The sequence below is a fragment of the Xyrauchen texanus genome, chromosome 9 (assembly GCF_025860055.1).
Source record: "Xyrauchen texanus isolate HMW12.3.18 chromosome 9, RBS_HiC_50CHRs, whole genome shotgun sequence".
Classification (NCBI taxonomy): Eukaryota; Metazoa; Chordata; class Actinopteri; order Cypriniformes; family Catostomidae; genus Xyrauchen; species Xyrauchen texanus.
In genome coordinates, this window is record NC_068284.1 from 35,414,147 (window position 1) to 35,433,566 (window position 19,420).

At 38.7% G+C, this 19,420-nt stretch overlaps 1 protein-coding gene across 3 annotated transcripts in view; it reads left to right on the top strand.

Moving 5' to 3' along the window:
- Positions 1–18,518, top strand: part of LOC127648603 (capping protein, Arp2/3 and myosin-I linker protein 3-like) — a 95,979-nt gene extending 77,461 nt beyond the window's left edge. For 2 of the 3 annotated variants that reach the window (XM_052133271.1, XM_052133272.1), the window contains exons 37-41: positions 1,968–2,089; positions 2,436–2,577; positions 13,076–13,150; positions 14,596–14,703; positions 17,188–18,518. In XM_052133271.1, coding sequence (XP_051989231.1) covers positions 1,968–2,089; positions 2,436–2,577; positions 13,076–13,150; positions 14,596–14,703; positions 17,188–17,228 — 488 coding nt within the window. In that variant the 3' untranslated portion in view covers positions 17,229–18,518. The remainder of the gene's footprint in view (positions 1–1,967; positions 2,090–2,435; positions 2,578–13,075; positions 13,151–14,595; positions 14,704–17,187) is intronic. The other variant, XM_052133273.1, reaches the window with a different exon arrangement.
- The last annotated feature ends 902 nt before the right edge of the window (positions 18,519–19,420 follow it).

Genomic DNA, 19,420 nt, shown 5'->3' on the forward strand with positions numbered 1-19,420 from the left:
AAGTTAAGCTCAGTCGAAAGCATTTGTGGAATAATGTTGATTACCAAAATTTTTTACTTCGACTCGTTCCTCCTTTTCTTTAAAAAAAATAAAATAAAAATCGAGGTTACAGTGAGATACTTACAATGAAAGTGAACGGGTCCAATTTTTATTTACTTTAAAATACTAACTTTTTCAAAAGTATAACCACAAGACATAAATAATATGCATTTAAACATGATTTTAGTCTGTTAAAATCACAAGGTATAGCCAATTTTACAGCTTCATTTCAATGACGATGTAATGTCAACAAACTGTAAAACGACTGTAAAAATTACAATTTAAACAACATTACAGCTCAAATAATACAAACTTTTTAATGCAAGTGCTTTTTTATAAAATTGTAAGCTTCACATTTCTGTGTTTAAACCCCCCAAAAATTGGCCACATTCACTTTCATTGTTCCCATTCAGTTCCATTGTAAGTGCCTAAATGTAACATTGATTTTTGCTCTTTTTAAAGAAGAGGAACGAGTCGAAATATATATTTTTTGTAATTAACATTATGCTACAAATGCTGTTGATTCAAAGGGGCTTTAGACACTGGAGTTTGTTATGGCATGTGATCGAAACCAGATTTCACTCTTTAGGACAGTTATAATGATAGAGAGAAAAGAAAATAGATTTTAAAGATGTACTTTTAGTCACATAATACTATATTTTTTATCATATATTACTATATTATATACTCTACACCCATGTACTGAGGTACTTCAACTTAGGAATTAACATTACTTGCTTTTGAACATCATATTTCAGGCAAATTGTCTTCTTTTTTGGGGGGGACAAATTATGTTAATTTCCATCGAAGCAAAGAATTGTGGGTTGTGAGTGCCCACGAAGGATACACCTCATGCATCCTCTGAATTCCCGTAAAAGAAGGTCGCATTCGAAGGCTGCATTCGGAGTGTCTTTCTCACTTTTCTGAAATGAGACAGCCTCGGTGACATATGCGGCCGACAAATGCAACCTCCGGAGGACACAGCCTTCAAAACAAGACACAGCCTTTGACAGGCTTGCATTCGACTGTATATGACAAAATCAAAGTATATGGCAAGCAACTAGACTCAGAATAACATGATAGTTTTAATGCGTGTACATCTAAAACAGCGTATTTTGCAGCATTCTAAAAAACCATAAGCCATAAAATACCTCGTAGTCATTTCAAACATCACAAAAAAAATTGCAAAAACATTGAACGGTGTTTAGTGTATGTGAAAAGTGCCAGATTTTACGCTGTTTGGCTTGGCATATGACGCCAAAAAAAATAATGTTTCTGGTTGCACAAAAGCGTTTTTTTCTCTGTAGTGTAATGAGCCCTGCATGCTGATTTTTACAACCAGTAAAGTTTTGAGGTGTTCTAACCCAATCAATGATTAACTGATTCAGGCCAGACCAGTTCACTGCTGCAGGTTATTATATAAACTCATCAAAAAAGAAACATCCTCTCACTTTTAACGGCTTATATTTCTATTTTTCTTTTTCTTTTTTATTACCTAAGTGATATTAAAGGGACTTTTACTCAAAAATGAAAACTGTGTCTTTATTTACTCACCCTCATTTTGTTCCAACCCTGTAAGCCATTCTTTTTTATGTGGAACACAAAAGCAGATGTTAAGCAGAATGTTTGAGACTGACACTCTCAGTTTCAGTTTCCTTGTATGGACTAAAGATGCAGTGAATGTAAATGGTGACTGAGGCTAACATTCTGCCTTCTCCTTTTGAGTTCAACTAAAGAAAGTCATATGGGTTATTAAACTACATTACGGTGAGTAAATTATGACAGAATGTTCATTTTTGGGTGAAATATCCATCTCTAGAGTTTACTGTAAGTTGTTTGACTTAAAGAGCTTCTATCTAAATGTATACTTGCTAATTGTTCATTACTGGGTTGATATCTGAGCATATGACACAGTGTTCTGTCCCTAGATAAATCTACTGAAGATTCTGGGGAACAGAGAGAAAGGGATGAAGAAAAAGAAGAGAGGAGGACTGAAGATGAGCAGAAAGACAAAAAACCAGAAGGACAGACTCCACCTATTCCTGAAAAGGTGTGCATTTTAACATGTCATTACTTAAATGAGTGTGGTGCTGTTCCAAAACCTAGTAAGCTGCATCACTGCCTTCAGCATACATAGGCAGCTGCGTTCTATAGAACCTCATACTGTAAGTGATTGATTAGAAATGTGCTACAATGCAATCTGGGATTGCCTTCACCACAAAGGATACATACGATGCTTGCCAAAATGAATTATCTTACTTATTAAGTTTTGGAATTGAGCGTGTGTGTGTGTGTGTGTGTTCAGAATGTTGATGATTGTTGAGTGGAAGTGTGTTCTGATACTCATAGCCAAGATGTATCATTAAAACAGCTTTTGATTATGTCATTCCTTCCAGCCATTTTATTATTCACCTCACATGTCTCCCATTGGACCCCCACCACATGACGTGGCCAATGAGAATCAGCACCCAGCTGCTCCACCCATTTCTGCTAAGCCTATGTTTCATTCTGCTTCAATAGACTCTGCTGTACTTCAAGGTAATTCAGGGACAACATATGATAAGATCATTGTATTTATGTAGTACAGGAATTCAGGGGTGCAATGGGTTGGTTTGTGACATGCAACTCATAGGGGCGCCACACAAAAGGGGGACCAAAATCACTGACTTCTTTGTTTAAATGCATGCATTTATATGTATTAAATGCATATACAGGAAAGCCTACAAATAGACATGCATTTAAGCAATAATAAAAAAAAATGTTAAAAAAGTAACATTTTTGACAATAATTACAGAAATCAATATTTTATATTGTTATAATAACAAAAAACAATATTTATATTACATTTTTGTATATTTTATAAAAAAGTATTGGATCATATGCATTTTAAACCCACTAGAAGCTTATTCTACAAGTGGAAGTCCATTTAAACAAAGGCCCTGTCCCAATATCACATTAGCGGTCTTGATTCTTAAGTGCATGTGACAGAGTAAAGCCCAAACTATTCTTAAATTTTGACACAAACTCTCAGCGTCTGCGTACATTCAAATGCGAACCTGTCAAAGTATGACAGAGTGCACATACACAAACGTTTGGCGCATGCAACTGCTATGAGATGCTGCACAATTTAACTACTTCAGTAGTTTAGACCCATAAAGATGCCTTAATATTCCTTAAGACTAGAGTTATACAAATTCAGGTATCTCCTGACTCCCTCACACACTGCTCTTGATGTGCATATCTACTGTTGTTGTTTTTACCTTCATCTCCTGTTATTTACCAGTGAGTATGCCTGTATGTGCAGGGGTTCTCAACGTGGGCATTCAAAGAATGCCAGGGAGCACTGAGAGTAAATTAGTGGAGAGGGGGTCGTTAGGTTAAAAATTGATGTTGGCGTTTATCAGTCATAATAATGAAATCTATCGTCAAGTTACTCTATGCATTATACATGTATCTAGACTTGAATTGTATCAGTTTGTTCTCAATTATACGGGTTGGTATGCATTTGTACTAGGGATGGGCATGAGTACTCGAGTACACGGGAGTAATATGATCCTAGAACTGGTGATATCTGCTTTTCCAAACTCTTCTTAGCAATGAACCATTCAAACTAGTTCACAAATTGGACACTGAACTGAGAATCACCTCTTTCGGAGGTATCCAACAGACTGAGGCCGGAGACCTCCAAATGGGGGTGTAATCTCCAAAAGAAGGTGGGGTTACTCCAAAACGGGGTTGCGCCAACTCCATAAGGGACGGGTTAAGGTTAGGGAAAGGGTCAGTTTAGGGGCTCCCTATATCTTTAATGGCAATTTGGAGCTCACACCCCTTTTTGGAGCAATGCCTGCAGCTATAACCTTCTTGCTGCATGTGCAGTCTGCATGGTCAAAGACGTGGTTAGAAAACACGCAAAGTCAGACGTGAACGCTCAGGACGCGTGATGCAAATCTCATCATCAATAGTGACGGGAAGTCTGATTCATTTCCGTGAACCGGTTCATTCGGACAGATTGTTTCCATGAACAGGCTCAAAAACCAATTCAGCAGTTCTTTTATGTCATCATGTAATGATGTCTCTAGCACATAATTCTAAAGTCCTGGTGTTTACGCTCAAACATTTAAATAAAGCCAAATGTGAACTTAATTGAAATTCATTGAAGTTAATATAATGGTGTTTATTGTCATCAGTGTTTCATTCTGTGATCTGCGTGTCTTTGAACGCGCAGGTCGCACATGTGCATGCAATTATTTGCATGAATTAGCGGATCCATTAGGTGGCAATTCTCACATTTGAGCCATTGCTGTCATGAAGAAACGCTAGAAGAAGACATAATGTCTTCTTCTAGCATTTCCTCATGACAGGTAAATAACAGGAGACGCAGGTAAAAACAACTAAGTATATGCACATCAAGAGCGCGTGTGTGAGGAGGTCAGCAGAAACCTGCATTTGTATAATGTGAGTCTGAAAGAATATAAAGACATATTATGGGTCTAAGCTCCTGAAGAGAAATTGTCTGGCGTCTCATAGCAGTCATAGAGCATATGCGCCAAATGCCTGTATGGATGCACAGTCAAATGGAGTATACTTTGGCTGTGTCTCGTTTCAAAGGCTGTGCGCAAGGTAGGACGCATCCTTTGAAGGCTGCAGTATACAGAGCGTCCTTCTTTAAAAAAAGCATTGTTTAAACGAGACAGCTTTCATAGGACAAACGGAAACTGAATGTAACATGGTTGCTTAGACAGCAAGCCACTCTTGAACAAGTTCGAGCGGTATATTTTAGGAGAATTATAATGATGTAGAGAGAAAAGAAAATAGATTTTACAGATGTAATTTTAGTCACATAATACTATATTTTTTATCATATATTACTATATTATACAGGTGAAACTCAAAAAATTAGAATATCGTACAAAAGTTCATTAATTTCAGTAATTCAACTTAAAAGGTGAAACTAATATATTATATAGACTCATTACAAGCAAAGTAAGATATTTCAAGCCTTTATTTGATATAATTTTGATGATTATGGCTTACAGCTTATGAAAACCCCAAATTCAGAATCTCAGAAAATTTGAATATTACATGAAATCAATAAAAAAAAGGATTTTAAATACAGAAATGTCAGCCCTCTGAAAAGTATAATCATGCATATGTACTCAGTACTTGGTTTGGGCCCCTTTTGCATTAATTACTGCCTCAATGCGGCGTGGCATGGATGCTATCAGCCTGTGGCACTGCTGAGGTGTTATGGAAGACCAAGATGCTTCAATAGCGGCCTTCAGCTCTTCTGCATTGTTTGGTCTCATGTCTCTCATCTTTCTCTTGGCAATGCCCCATAGATTCTCTATGGGGTTCAGGTCAGGCGAGTTTGCTGGCCAATCAAGCACAGTAATACCATGGTCATTGAACCAGGTTTGGTACTTTTGGCAGTGTGGGCAGGTGCCAAGTCCTGCTGGAAAATGAAGTCAGCATCTCCATAAAGCTTGTCTGCTGAAGGAAGCATGAAGTGCTCTAAAATGTCCCGGTAGACGGCTGCGTTGACTCTGGACTTAATAAAGCCCAGTGGACCAACACCAGCCGATGACATGGCTCCCCAAACCAACACAGACTGTGGAAACTTCACACTGGACTTCAAGCATCTTGGATTGTGTGCCTCTCCATTCTTCCTCCAGACTCTGGGACCTTGGTTTCCAAATGAGATGCAAAATTTGCTCTCATCAGAAAAGAGGACTTTGGACCACTGAGCAACAGACCAGTTCTTTTTTTCTTTAGCCCAGGTAAGACACTTCTGATGTTGTTTGTTGTTCAGGAGCGGCTTGACAAGAGGAATACGACATTTGAAGCCTCAGTCCACTCCTTGTGAAGCTCCCCACACATTTGAATGGCCTTTTCCTGACAATCCTCTCCAGGCTACGGTCATCCCTGCTGCTTGTGCACCTTTTTCTTCCACACCTTTCCCTTCCACTTAACTTTCTATTAATGTGCTTTGATACAGCACTTTGAGAACATCCAACTTCTTTTGCAATTACCTTTTGAGGCTTTCCCTCCTTGTGGAGGGTGTCAATGATGGTTTTCTGCACAACTGTCATGTCAGCAGTCTTCCCCATGATTGTGAATTCAACTGAACCAGACTGAGAGACCATTTAAAGGCTCAGGAACCCTTTGCAGGTGTTTAGCTGATTAGAGTGTGACACTTTGAGCCTACAATACTGAACCTTTTCACAATATTCTAATTTTCTGAGATTCTGAATTTGGGGTTTTCATAAGCTGTAAGCCATAATCATCAAAATTATATCAAATAAAGGCTTGAAATATCTTACTTTGCTTGTAATGAGTCTATATAATATATTAGTTTCACCTTTTAAGTTGAATTACTGAAATTAATGAACTTTTGCACGATATTCTAATTTTTCGAGTTTCACCTGTATACTCTACACCCATGTACTGAGGTACTTCAACTTTGGAATTAACATTACTTGCTTTTGAACATCATATTTCAGGCAAATTGGCTTATTTATTTTTTTTTAGACAAATTATGTTCATGCATCCTCTGAATTCCCATAAAAGAAGGTCTCATTCGAAGGCTGCATTCGGAGTGTCTTTCTAGCATTCTGAAACGAGACAGCCTCTGTGACATATGCGGCCGACAAATGCGACCTCCAGAGGACACAGAAAAACAGCAAAGTATATGGCAAGCAACGAGTCTCAGAATAACATGATAGTTTTAATGCGTGTACATCTAAAACAGCGTATTTTGCCTCATTCTAAACAACCATAAGCCGTAAAATACCTCGTAGTCATTACAAACGTCATAAAAAAAATTGCAAAAATAGTTTAAAATGCCGCATTGTACGGTGTTTAGTGTATGTGAAAAGTGCCAGATTTTATGCTGTGTGGCTTGGCATATGACGCAGTATGCTGGTGGCATTGTCATGCTGGAGGGTCATGTCAGGATGAGCCTGCAGGAAGGGTACCACATGAGGGAGGAGGATGCCTTCCCTGTAACACACAGTGTTGAGATTGCCTGCAATGAAAAATAGCTCAGTCCAATGATGCTGTGACACACTGCCCCAGACCACGACGGATCCTCCACCTCCAAATCGATCCCGCTCCAGAGTACAGGCCTCGGTGTAACCCTCATTCCTTCGATGATAAACGTGAGTCCAACCATCACCCCTGGTGAGACAAAACCATGACTCGTCAGTGAAGAGCACTTTCTGCAAGTTCTGTCTGGGCCAACGAATGTGTGTTTGTGCCCATAGGCAACTTTGATGTCTGGTAAGGACCTGCCTTACAACAGGACTACAAGCCCTCAGTCCAGCCTGTCTCAGCCTATTGTAGACAGTCTATGCACTGATGGAGGGATTGTGCATTCCTGGTGTAACTCAGGCAGTTGTTGTTGCCGCCATCCTGTACCTGTCCTGCAGGTGTGATATTCGGATGTACCGATCCTGTGCAGGAGTTGTTACACGTGGTCTGCCACTGTGAGGATGATCAACTGTCCATACTGTCTCTCTGTAGGGCTGTCTTAGGCATCTCATAGTACGGATATTGCAATTTATTGCCCAGGCCACATCTGCAGTCCTCATGCCTCCATGCAGCATGCCAAAGACACGTTCACACAGATGAGCAAGGACCCTGGGCATCTTAATTTGGTGTATTTCAGAGTCAGTAGAAAGGTCTCTTTAGTGTCCTAGGTTTTTATAACTGTGACCTTAATTGTCTACTGTTTGTAAGCTGTTAGTGTCTTAATGACCGTTCCACAGGTGCATGTACATTATTTGTTTATTGTTCATTGAAAAAGCATGGAAAACATTGTTTAAACCATTTTCAATAAAGATTGAAATAATAAAGATATTTTGATTTTTTCAATAGTAATTCATTATATAATTCCTGCATTTTTCCCAACCATTCATTTTAATGAACCAGTGTTTGTCTTCTCAATTTGGTGACATTTTGAAATCTGAACACATTTGAAAACTGTACACAGAGGAAATTTTAATTAGATGTATTATTCAAAAAATGGGTTATCACCTGTAGGTAATGTATTGATCTTATTTATTATTGTTACTGATAACATCAATACTGTTTGTGGTTGGATGAGGACACTATGCACTCGTGATCTTTTCTCTAAATGCAGCACAGTTTGGATGGGAGAGTTTCATGATACTAAATAAATAATTATATTAAATAAATAAATGAATAATATACACTTGTTCATGTTTGGTTTTTCCAGTCGGCAGTTCATTATTATTATTAATAATTATGAACATATAAAAAATGACAAATAGATTGAAGATTTATTGTATTTCTGTAATGTACCATGAATGAAAACACATTGGCCTGGTTTCACAGACATGGTTTAGATTAAGCCAGGATTAGGCCTTAGTTAAATTAGGACATTTAAGTAGCTTTTATAAACATGCCTTGGAAAAAACATTACTGGTGTGCATCTTGAGACAAAACAGTGGCACTGACATATTTTCAGATATGCCAGTGCAAGTTACTCTCTGTTAAAACAGCTCAAACATGCATTTTAGTCTGGGACTAGGCTTAAGCCTTGTCTGTGAAACCGGGAGAATATGCCTTATGTATAGCTACAAAATAAAGCTATTGCTATTATTATCATCATAATCATAAAGTAAACTACTGTGTGTGTAAGATGAAAATACACATGGAAAGTACATATGTGACTAACTTGTTTCTGCGATGGCTCTGCAGCCATCTCCGATGCACAGAGTATATTATGTAAGTGTTGCTCACCCTTTTTCAATCTCTCATTTCTAATATTGTGCACTTACATCCCTGTTTTAGTGAATGAGGGGATATGGGGCGATTTTGTTATTGTTATTTTTACTGTATGAAAGAGTTACATTTTTTAACAAAGCATTATCACGGCATATACCATTGTGATAACTTATCACATATGAAGGTATATTATTATATAAAAAAAATATGAACATGTTTTTAATACTTTTAAGTCATAATAATGAGAATGTTTCACTAAGGCTATATTCAGACTGCAGGCAAATCAGATTTTTTTTCTCAAATCAGATCTTTTCAGGCAGACTGTCCACAATGTTAATTGCAAGTGATCAAATCAGATTTGCACATTCAGACATAACCAACCTATCTGCATAGGTTGCTTTGGTAATGACGTATGAGGACCCATGTGACGATGCTTTCAAAACAGATGCGGGATAATTGGAGGTGCATCATCTCGCTCTCCAAATAAGCACACTGTCCAGTCGTGGTGCAGAACTCCTCCGTCGCACAAGAAAAACTCAGCGACTGAGGAACTGGTAAATATTGTGATGTTCCATGCTGCAGTCACCAATTTTTGACGTCATCTTTGTGTGGCGCAAAAGACCATTTGAAATCCGAATTGATCAGCCAGAGCAACCGGACTGAGACACATTTTTGATTGCTGTCCATACTATCAAAAACTCATCTTGATACAATCTCTTACCATTTTACAATCATTTAGGATCAGCCAAAGCCTGCCGTCTTTTTCCGGAACGAGAAAATAGCAGCTGTAAAACCCTTTGTGAATTTGGCAGTCTGGAACAATCTCTGTCACGTCTTTCGTGAGGAGATTGTGAATCTCTGCCCGAAACAACGGTGCGTCTCGTGGCAAGGCTTCCATTTGGGTCACGGTTTAGGTGGTCTCACCAATGGCTCAGTGGCTCTTGGTGGAGCTGAGGCAGCGGGAGTGGGCTGTTTCAGATGAGAGGGAATACTTTTCTTAGGCAAAATGTGATTCATCGCTTGTGACCGCTTTTGCGCTGCGATGAATCATTCAGAAAAGCCTTCCACAGCATTTCCAAAAAGGCCGTCAGGGGAGCCAGGGATGTTGAGCAGGGGTGTCATCATTGTGTAGTTTGTTTAAATATGATTGGAAATTGTGAATAAAACTAAATAATTAAATAATCATTATATTTTGAACCCCTGTGAGCAAGCTGAAGGGGACTGTGGCAAGGAACACAAAACTCCATAAGATGTTGGTAAATTGAGAAACAACCTTGGGAGAAACCAGGCTTACTGTGGGGGCCTTATGTAGGGGGTTCCCCTCTGGCTAAGCAGCATGAATATAATGGCAATATTAGTTATTTGTGTACAGTGAAAGTCATTGTTTACAACTTGTAAACTAAGTGTTAAGGTCCAGTGTTTAAACAAAGTTTTTGTATGAACTGTAAGATTAATGACTAATGTCTTTTAAGTACATCCTGGATTAACTGCAGAAGTTCACATAGTTGCATTGTCCTTTGTTATTTGGCTGATGAAAGCTTTTGTTGGCAATTAATTGATAGTCTATGTATTCCATTTCAAAAGTGTAGTTCATCAATAGACAAAGGTGATGCAGGCAGAGATCAATGATGTGTATCGCAGTTCAACCTGCAGGTCATTTCGGTGAGGATCGGTGGGGGTCCATCCTAAATCCAAGTTTCAGGCAGTAGTATATGAAGAATCTGATGTCTTACTGTTGGAGTTAGCATCAGGTTACCCTTCTGAAGTCCATTTTAAAAGACTGAATTGTCCATCCCACACCTATAGAAGGACAGAGATGAGCTGTAAATGCCACTTCAGTAGGGTGAAGCTTAGCATATCCCTTATGCTCAGTGTGGTCCACTTTTATGGGGACTGCAGCTCCTCCGATCTAGACGTAAGATGAATAGGGCATGCATCAGGTCTTTGTGAGCTCATCGTGGAATTCTGGGCAGAATGGTGCAGTTCTCCGTGCCGCAGTCTACTGGAGGCAGCCGGTCTGCTGGAACCACTCATCTAAGCATGATTTTCAAGCTCCTCTGGAGGGGACCCCTCGAGACCGAGCTCCTCAACCGCCGAAGCTCTCTGCCAGTGGACAGTGCTTACTCCTCACCCTCGCAAGATACTCCTCTGGTTCTTCCATCTCTACCTTGCGGCCCCACCGTGCTTCATCATGTGGTCCCTCAAGACTTGACACAGAGGAAGCAGTCGGGAGGGCACGGGAGGTGAAGTCGTCCTTCAGAACGAAGGCGACTCTAGAGCAGAGCATCTTGAGACACATGTCCTCACAGTGAGGGCAGTCTGTCCTCATGAGAGCTGCTTCGGCATGGCTGCGGCCCAGGATGCAAACACCACTCTCATGTTGGTCTGACAGAGCGATGTGTTGCTCTCAGAAACATTTGCTATGGAGTGGTGGTGGCGTAGTGGACTAAAGCACATAACTGGTAATCAGAAGGTCGCTGGTTCGATCCCCACAGCCACCACCATTGTGTCCTTGAGCAAGACACTTAATCTAGGTTGCTCGGGGGACTGTCTCTGTAATAAGTGCATTGTAAGTCGCTTTGGATAAAAGCGTCTGCCAAATGCATAAATGTAAATGTAAATTTGCTATATGACATCTTTAAAAAGATGCGTACACATATGCGTGTATCTCACTGAGCAAAGAACCTGATCCGGTGGTGGGTGAATCTTCTCTACAGGCACTGGACATCCTGATGCATTTGCAGGGAATCCCGTCTGCTGAAGTGTGTCGATGGCGAAGAGAGGGCTGATCAAGATTAGATGATCTGTCGTAATCAAGACGAGACAATGTCGGTCTTGAAGGAAGAAAATTCTGAAGAAATTATGTTTCAGCACCCGCTTATATAGGACAAATGCACACCTAAAGGGGCAGGGCTCAAACATCATTACCAATCATAAGATTGGCGTTAGTGTTAAAGACTTTCCTATGTCTGATACTTGCCAAAGCTCAGTGCACTCAACACACACTAAAGCCACACTAGTTCGAATACCGCTTAGGAGTGTTCTTTCAGGCTAACTGTATCCCAGAGTCCATCACGTTCACTAGACAACACAATATCTTCGCAATGATGGTGCCAAGGAAAGTTTCTCAATACAAGTTATTTATTATAATCAGATGGTAAATCGTAAGTAAAGCATATGCTATTGTTATTTGTATGAATATAAAGTGCAATATAACGTTCACAACTGGTTGGGATGACTTAATAAATCAGAAGTCATACGCAAATATTTTCTAAATACATGTTATTGATCTTCTTGTGAACAATTCATCCATGCATATGTTTTTTTATTTATTTTTTGACCTCGTAATCTTTTATAAAAATGTAATAATTAGATCTTCCGGTGAAATTACAGACTTCTCTATGGTGAGGTATGCAGGACTTCTCCAGTAATTTAGGACATTCTCCATCCACTTAAACCCTGCCCCTTTCTTATAAATACCACAACCTTGCGTAGAGTTGAAAGAAGATTCAATAGCATGTTGTTGAAAATGGCAAGGTGTATTTTCGTCTGTTTTCTTTCAAAACTATCATTCCTTAACCCAAACTTCCTTGGTTACGGGTCAGCTGGCTTGAATTTACATTTCAAATGAGGAGGAATAACGGCTAAATTGCGTTTGTGTTTGAGACATTTCACGCCTGAATTGCTGAGGTGATCACTAATGAATACAATGCTTTAAATGCCCATGGAGTTTTTTTATATTTTTGAATGCAATTATCTTGTGATACCCAGCACGAGTAAGTGTTTTTTTTACTTTATACGTAGTGTATTGTGATTCAATCTTATACTCACTAGTTTTTCATTGGCTACAGCCTCTTTGTAAGCAAAGACCACGATGTGCGTTTATGTTGTCTGTTTGATAATAAATGTGTTGGGATCGATGCTTAATTTTACTGATAACCGGCTCTGACTCTAGCAGCTCTGTGGTAGGTATGTGTGTGTATCCACTGCAAACTTGCATTCATATCTGCCTCCGTTCTGCTATCCAATGGCCATATTTTCGCAATCACAATCCAATCAACAAACAGTGGATAAACTAAAATAAAAAATAAAAAAAATATTGTTCGATAAGCTGTTTCACTCGGAAATACATCGCAATACAAAAGTCGGTTGCAACTTCCGTTTCATGCTGACTTTAAGCTAATAGATACCAGAGATTAAGTACTGTATCATAAATGATGTAGAGAATGTACTGTGTTTATTGTGATGATGATGATGATGATGATGATGATGGTATGGTGTTGGACAGGTGAAGAGATCAGGAGCAGCCCTGGAGGTCCCATGAAGCCACACAGAAACAGGAAAGCAAACTCTTGTGACACAGGTACACACTTTCAAAGCGAGTCTTCTGGGCATGTGAAGAGGGCCTGTGTGCATTCATTGTCTATCGCTGTAGCGTGCATATACACTCACCTAAAGGATTATTAGGAACACCATACTAATACTGTGTTTGACCCCCTTTCGCCTTCAGAACTGCCTTAATTCTACGTGGCATTGATTCAACAAGGTGCTGAAAGCATTCTTTAGAAATGTTGGCCCATATTGATAGGATAGCATCTTGCAGTTGATGGAGATTTGTGGGATGCACATCCAGGGCACGAAGCTCCCGTTCCACCACATCCCAAAGATGCTCTATGGGGTTGAGATCTGGTGACTGTGGGGGCCATTTTAGTACAGTGAACTCATTGTCATGTTCAAGAAACCAATTTGAAATGATTTGAGCTTTGTGACATGGTGCATTATCCTGCTGGAAGTAGCCATCAGAGGATGGGTACATGGTGGCCATAAAGGGATGGACATGGTCAGAAACAATGCTCAGGTAGGCCGTGGCATTAAAACGATGCCCAATTGGCACTAAGGGGCCTAAAGTGTGCCAAGAAAACATCCCCCACACCATTACACCACCACCACCAGCCTGCACAGTGGTAACAAGGCATGATGGATCCATGTTCTCATTCTGTTTACGCCAAATTCTGACTCTACCATCTGAATGTCTCAACAGAAATCGAGACTCATCAGACCAGGCAACATTTTTCCAGTCTTCAACTGTCCAATTTTGGTGAGCTCTTGCAAATAGTAGCCTCTTTTTTCCATTTGTAGTGGAGATGAGTGGTACCCGGTGGGGTCTTCTGCTGTTGTAGCCCATCCGCCTCAAGGTTGTGCGTGTTGTGGCTTCACAAATGCTTTGCTGCATACCTCGGTTGTAACGAGTGGTTATTTCAGGCAAAGTTCCTCTTCTATCAGCTTGAATCAGTCGGCCCATTCTCCTCTGACCTCTAGCATCAACAAGGCATTTTCGCCCACAGGACTGCCGCATACTGGATGTTTTTCCCTTTTCACACCATTCTTTGTAAACCCTAGAAATGGTTGTGCGTGAAAATCCCAGTAACTGAGCAGATTGTGAAATACTCAGACCGGCCCGTCTGGCACCAACAACTATGCCACGCTCAAAATTGCTTAAATCACCTTTCTTTCCCATTCTGACATTCAGTTTGGAGTTCAGGAGATTGTTTTGACCAGGACCACACCCCTAATGCATTGAAGCAACTGCCATGTGATTGGTTGATTAGATAATTGCATTAATGAGAAATTGAACAGGTGTTCCTAATAATCCTTTAGGTGAGTGTGTGTGTGTGTGTGTATATATATATGTATATATGTGTGTGTGTGTGTGTGTGTGTGTGATCCTTCAATACTCATAACCTTACCGTATGATCTTCAAATAGGTCCTCCGCCTCCCTCTGTGTGTGCCCCTGTATTTTCCTATAGGTATGGAACAAGACACCCGCTGTGATCTGGAAAGATCCTCAGATCGCAAACCCCCTGTGAAAAAACCTAGACTCCCTCCAAAAAGAAATAAATCTTTGGATTTCCCTGGTACTGTGTAAATGTATATGTGTGTGTACACATGCATCTCTATACATCCCCTTTTAATTCTTCAAAGATTTTGGTAGTTTTTATTGGATAGTCTGAGCAACTGCTTCAGTAATTGGAGAAGATTTTTCCTGTGTTACATATGAGTGTTTTATCTCACTGAATATGTTAGACTACACCTGTCTGTGTTTTTGTGTTTCTGTGAAATTTTGCCTTCATTGTGGGCTCCAGCCAATGGCCCAGACTAAGAAACACAGCTCAAAGGAATAGTTTACATAAAAATGAAAATGATGCCATTACTCACTCACCCTCATGTCATTCCAAACCAAAATGCTAAAAAATGGCAAAATAAAACTCCATAAAATAATCATAAGTGATCCATATATATATATTCCAAGTCTTCTGAAGATATTCAATAGCGATTGTGTGAGAAATAGAAAAAGTCATTATTTACTGAAAGTGATGATATCTTCCCTAGCTTTCCTTGGTGTATTTATGAAAGAAGCAATGTCCAAATTATAAACTAACTGTTCTTTTAAATCAGATCTTTTCAATGAATCGGTCAATCCAGTTCACAAAATCAGTCCGAAGGATTTGTTCACAAATCAGACTGATCTGCAGGCCTGGTTCCAGATCAAAATCACTGAGAGTGCTCTGTATAAAGTGGAGATGTATCGTAATTACAATTTTTTTAATACATTAAATCGTGTTTAAATACTAGTCTACTAAAACAATGTAAGGAAAGGTTGTTTTTTTTTATGTACAAAACATTTATTGCTTAATTTTTTTTTTCACATGATTTGTAGCTGAAAATGACTGCAGATAAGGACATACTGATTTGCGAAAATCATATACGTTAATACGTTTTGAAGGAGCATTTTGTGTGTTTGCTGGGATTCAAGGAAATCTGTTTGCCAGTTATTAGTCTTACATATTCAGTTGAGTATTGTTGTGCGATTATTTTGGTACAGGGGCCACATCAGCCATTAAGTAGAACATGGAAAAGAGAAGATAAAAAGTTCTGCATATTTTTTAAGCCCAGAAGTAGAAGTGCACTCAATGAATGAGGCACAATTTTCTGAAGTGTGTACTGACTGATGGGACCATTCTGTGATTGCTTTAAGTTTCGCTGCTACTTTTCTATCATGTGTTAGTAAAACTGAATAAAGGCTGAATAAAATAATTAATTGTTTATTTTACCAGACTTCAATGCAACGGTTATTTAGTATTCAAATTAACACTCTACATCAGGAGCCTGGTTTAATAGTAAAATAAAATTATCTGAAATTATGATTCTAAAAGCTTATTTTAATGTTTGCCGCAAAGTGAATAAAGTTGTTTTATTCTGAAAGCATTATCAACCTGTTTACATGCTCATGGGTCATGATGTGTGTCTCGTTAATGGTTTGTTTGGCATCCAATTCAGCACACAACTGAATAAAACACGCTGCATTACACTGATAAATGATTACTGCCAGAGTAACATTCGCGTACAGGTGTGAGAGACTTCAGAATTTCACAAATAACACAAAGAACAAACATATTCCCCTCTCAATTGGTTTTGCTCGCATGTCCCCATGTGTGCGAATGATGTGAAGATTTATTGGGATTTTACTAAAGATCGTCACTGAAATTACATAAATTAAGTATGACATAATTCAAAATATTTCCAATTTGTACAAGTATAAAACACTGTTTGGGATGTTGCATCTATTATCTGGCAACCCTGAGCATATTAAATGCTTGTGGATGCACGATAGGTCCCAAAGCCATATAAATGAAAGATCTAATAAAATAATTTTCATAATAAATCGACCCGTGGGCAGGGTCTGCAAATGAGGGTGCTATAAGGTTTGTTTGAGGGTGCTTAGCACCGTAGAACCGGGCCTGCTGATCTGGTGATGTGAAGATTATTAGTGAATAACAACTTAAATTTCAGTCAGTGTCTCACATAAAGCTTGTATGGGTTCAGAATTCTTGGAATACAGCGTGCAAGTTATATGGACCACTTATATGATACTTTCATGGTGTTTTGTTTGTCATTTTGGAGCTTGACAGCCCCAGTAGTTCTCATTCACTTTCAATATATTGACAGGAGTAGCAGGGATATCCTTTCATTCCACAAAAGAAAGTCATGGGAGTTTAAAATTACATGAGAGGGAGTAAATAATGACAATATGAAACTTTTTGGGTGAAATAAACATACTATATAATGTATTAATTGAAAGGTAAAAATGCACTCTAATTTTGTGAGCGGTATAAGCGGTATGGTTAAGGGATAGAAAATATCAAGTCATGTTAAAACAATTCAAGTCAATGGAAAGTCTCCACCATGATAGAAAAACATATACAAAGTGTGTGTGTTCTTGGACAGATGGTTTTGAGCTGACCTTTAACAAAGCCAGATTAGTAAACAGGTAACGTAAGTAGGCCGTCATTCACTCTCTCTCTCTCTCTCTCTCTCTCTCTCTCTCTCTCTCTCTGTAGGCCATCAGAGTTTGGAGCCAAGCAAGGCTGAAGTATCCTGACAACCATTTGAGCTAAAGCTCTGGGAGAACAGACGGTCATTGTGATGCTGAGAGGAGAGAGAGGGAGAGATAAAGATATGATCAAAAAATGAATTTTCATATTGTCATTTTACCACTCGTAACAGACACATACACAAACTGTACACATATTCTTGCTTACTCAAGTGAATTGTTTTGCTTTCCTTCCAGGTCCTGCACTTCTACTGTAGATCAGTTTTTATTTAACCATCTTTCTTAACCTCTGCGTAAAGGGATAGTTTACCCAGAATTCTAAAATGACATCATAATTAATGGAGTTAATTAACAGAGGTTCGGAAGTAGCATGTTAATTTTAATCTGACAAATCACATCCCGCGAGTAGGAGTATATAAACCGCTGCTTACCTGCTTCCTGTTCTCTAGATTATCTGCCAAGTCTCGAGCTCCAAGCCCTCCAGTATTCGGATAGCAAGCCAAATATGTTTACCACGTCCACACAAGATTACATTAACATATGAACTACTGAAAAAAATTCTCACCCTCCTGTTGATCTGAACCCATATAACTTTCTTTCTGCTGTGGAACACAAAAGGAGAGTTTTAAAGAATGTACATGCTATTCTTCCCCCCCATATAATGAAAGTAGATGGGGACTCTGGCTCAAGCTCCAGAAAAAGTATTATAAAAGCATAATAAAGTAGTCCATATGACTCATGAAATATGATAAGTCTTCAGAAGCCATTCAATAGCTTTGTGTGAGGAGCAGACTGAAATTTATTCACTAGAAATCTTGCCTTGAAAAACTTTTTGAGAGTCGTGGTCACTTTTCCAGCAGCTTGGATTCTGCTATAAAATTTCCTTTTGTCTCCAGGAGAGATAGTCGTAGGGGTTTCGAAAGACACAAGGGTGAGTAAATGATTACAGAATTTTCATTTTGAATAAACTGTCCATGTTACTATCATTCCTTTATTTCAATCTCTCTCCCTCTGAGCTTGCTGACAATCTTTGACATAACTGAAATTTTGCTTTTTATCTTTAAAAGGACAGAGTGATATTTTGTAAAGTATAAAATATAAACAAAAATATTTGCACTAATCATCGCTTGAATTCTTGTTCCATTCGGTGACGGTACCCCCACCCCAACATTACCTGTGTGAAGTTTTGTAGTGTACAACTAACTTATTCTTATCGTTTCTGTCGATACACAATCAATATCATTAGCAGTACTACTGATGTCATGATCAGGCATTGTTTATGCAACTGGATATATGTTTAAGAGTTTGCTGGCCCTAAATAAGCTTTATTTTCTACTAAATGTGATTGAATGAATAAAAAATTAATATTACATGTGTTTTTGTTCCTTTTCAACATACTCTGTGCTTTTCATCTACAGGTGTCTGATATATGAGGTCTTAGAGTAGGTAATTTTACATAAAACTAATGTGCTAAAAAAAAAAAAAGTACTGGTATTTTTATATGTACACTGATGAGTATATATGGCACATATGGAGCAGTGTGTTGTGACACATTCCTCCTGTAACCATCATTAAAAACAATTGTGACTTGTGCCACAGAAGTCCTTCTGTCAGTTCGGACCAGACGGGATAGCCTTGGTTGAAATTAAGAAACGAATTACTCATCAACTCATTAACTTTATACACAGATTTATGCTAAGATAATTGTTCAGTCAAGTAATGGTGCAGAACTAAGTACCAGATGCCACTTCGCATATTGCCTTTTAGTGGCACAGGAGGGCAGTAGAGACCTAAAGCCAAGCAAACCTCTTGCTATGGAAGAGCAATTTTCTAACAGAGATTAAGGATTTTTTTTGTGCATGACTGGTGTTTAAATGTCTGTGAGAAAACAGTCTCTAAAGAGAACTGGTCTTCAAAACCTGATGATTCCTTAGGATAAATGTATACAATTAATGTAGATAGTATAGCTTAAATAATATGGTCTTGGATGAACTTAATGAGAAATGTTTGAGTTCATATTGAAATATCTGACTTGATTGGACACTTCTTGGCAAATCTGAACACAGTTCGAGACATTGAGAAAAATAATCATATAAAATGATTAGAGGCTGAGAAGCAGTAGAACAAGTCTAATTTACATCTAGAAGAAATTAATTAGATATTAAAGATATCTTATATGTGATTTTCTTTCTAATGACAAGGTATTAGGGTTTAAAATACTTTTTTTGTTCTTTTACTAT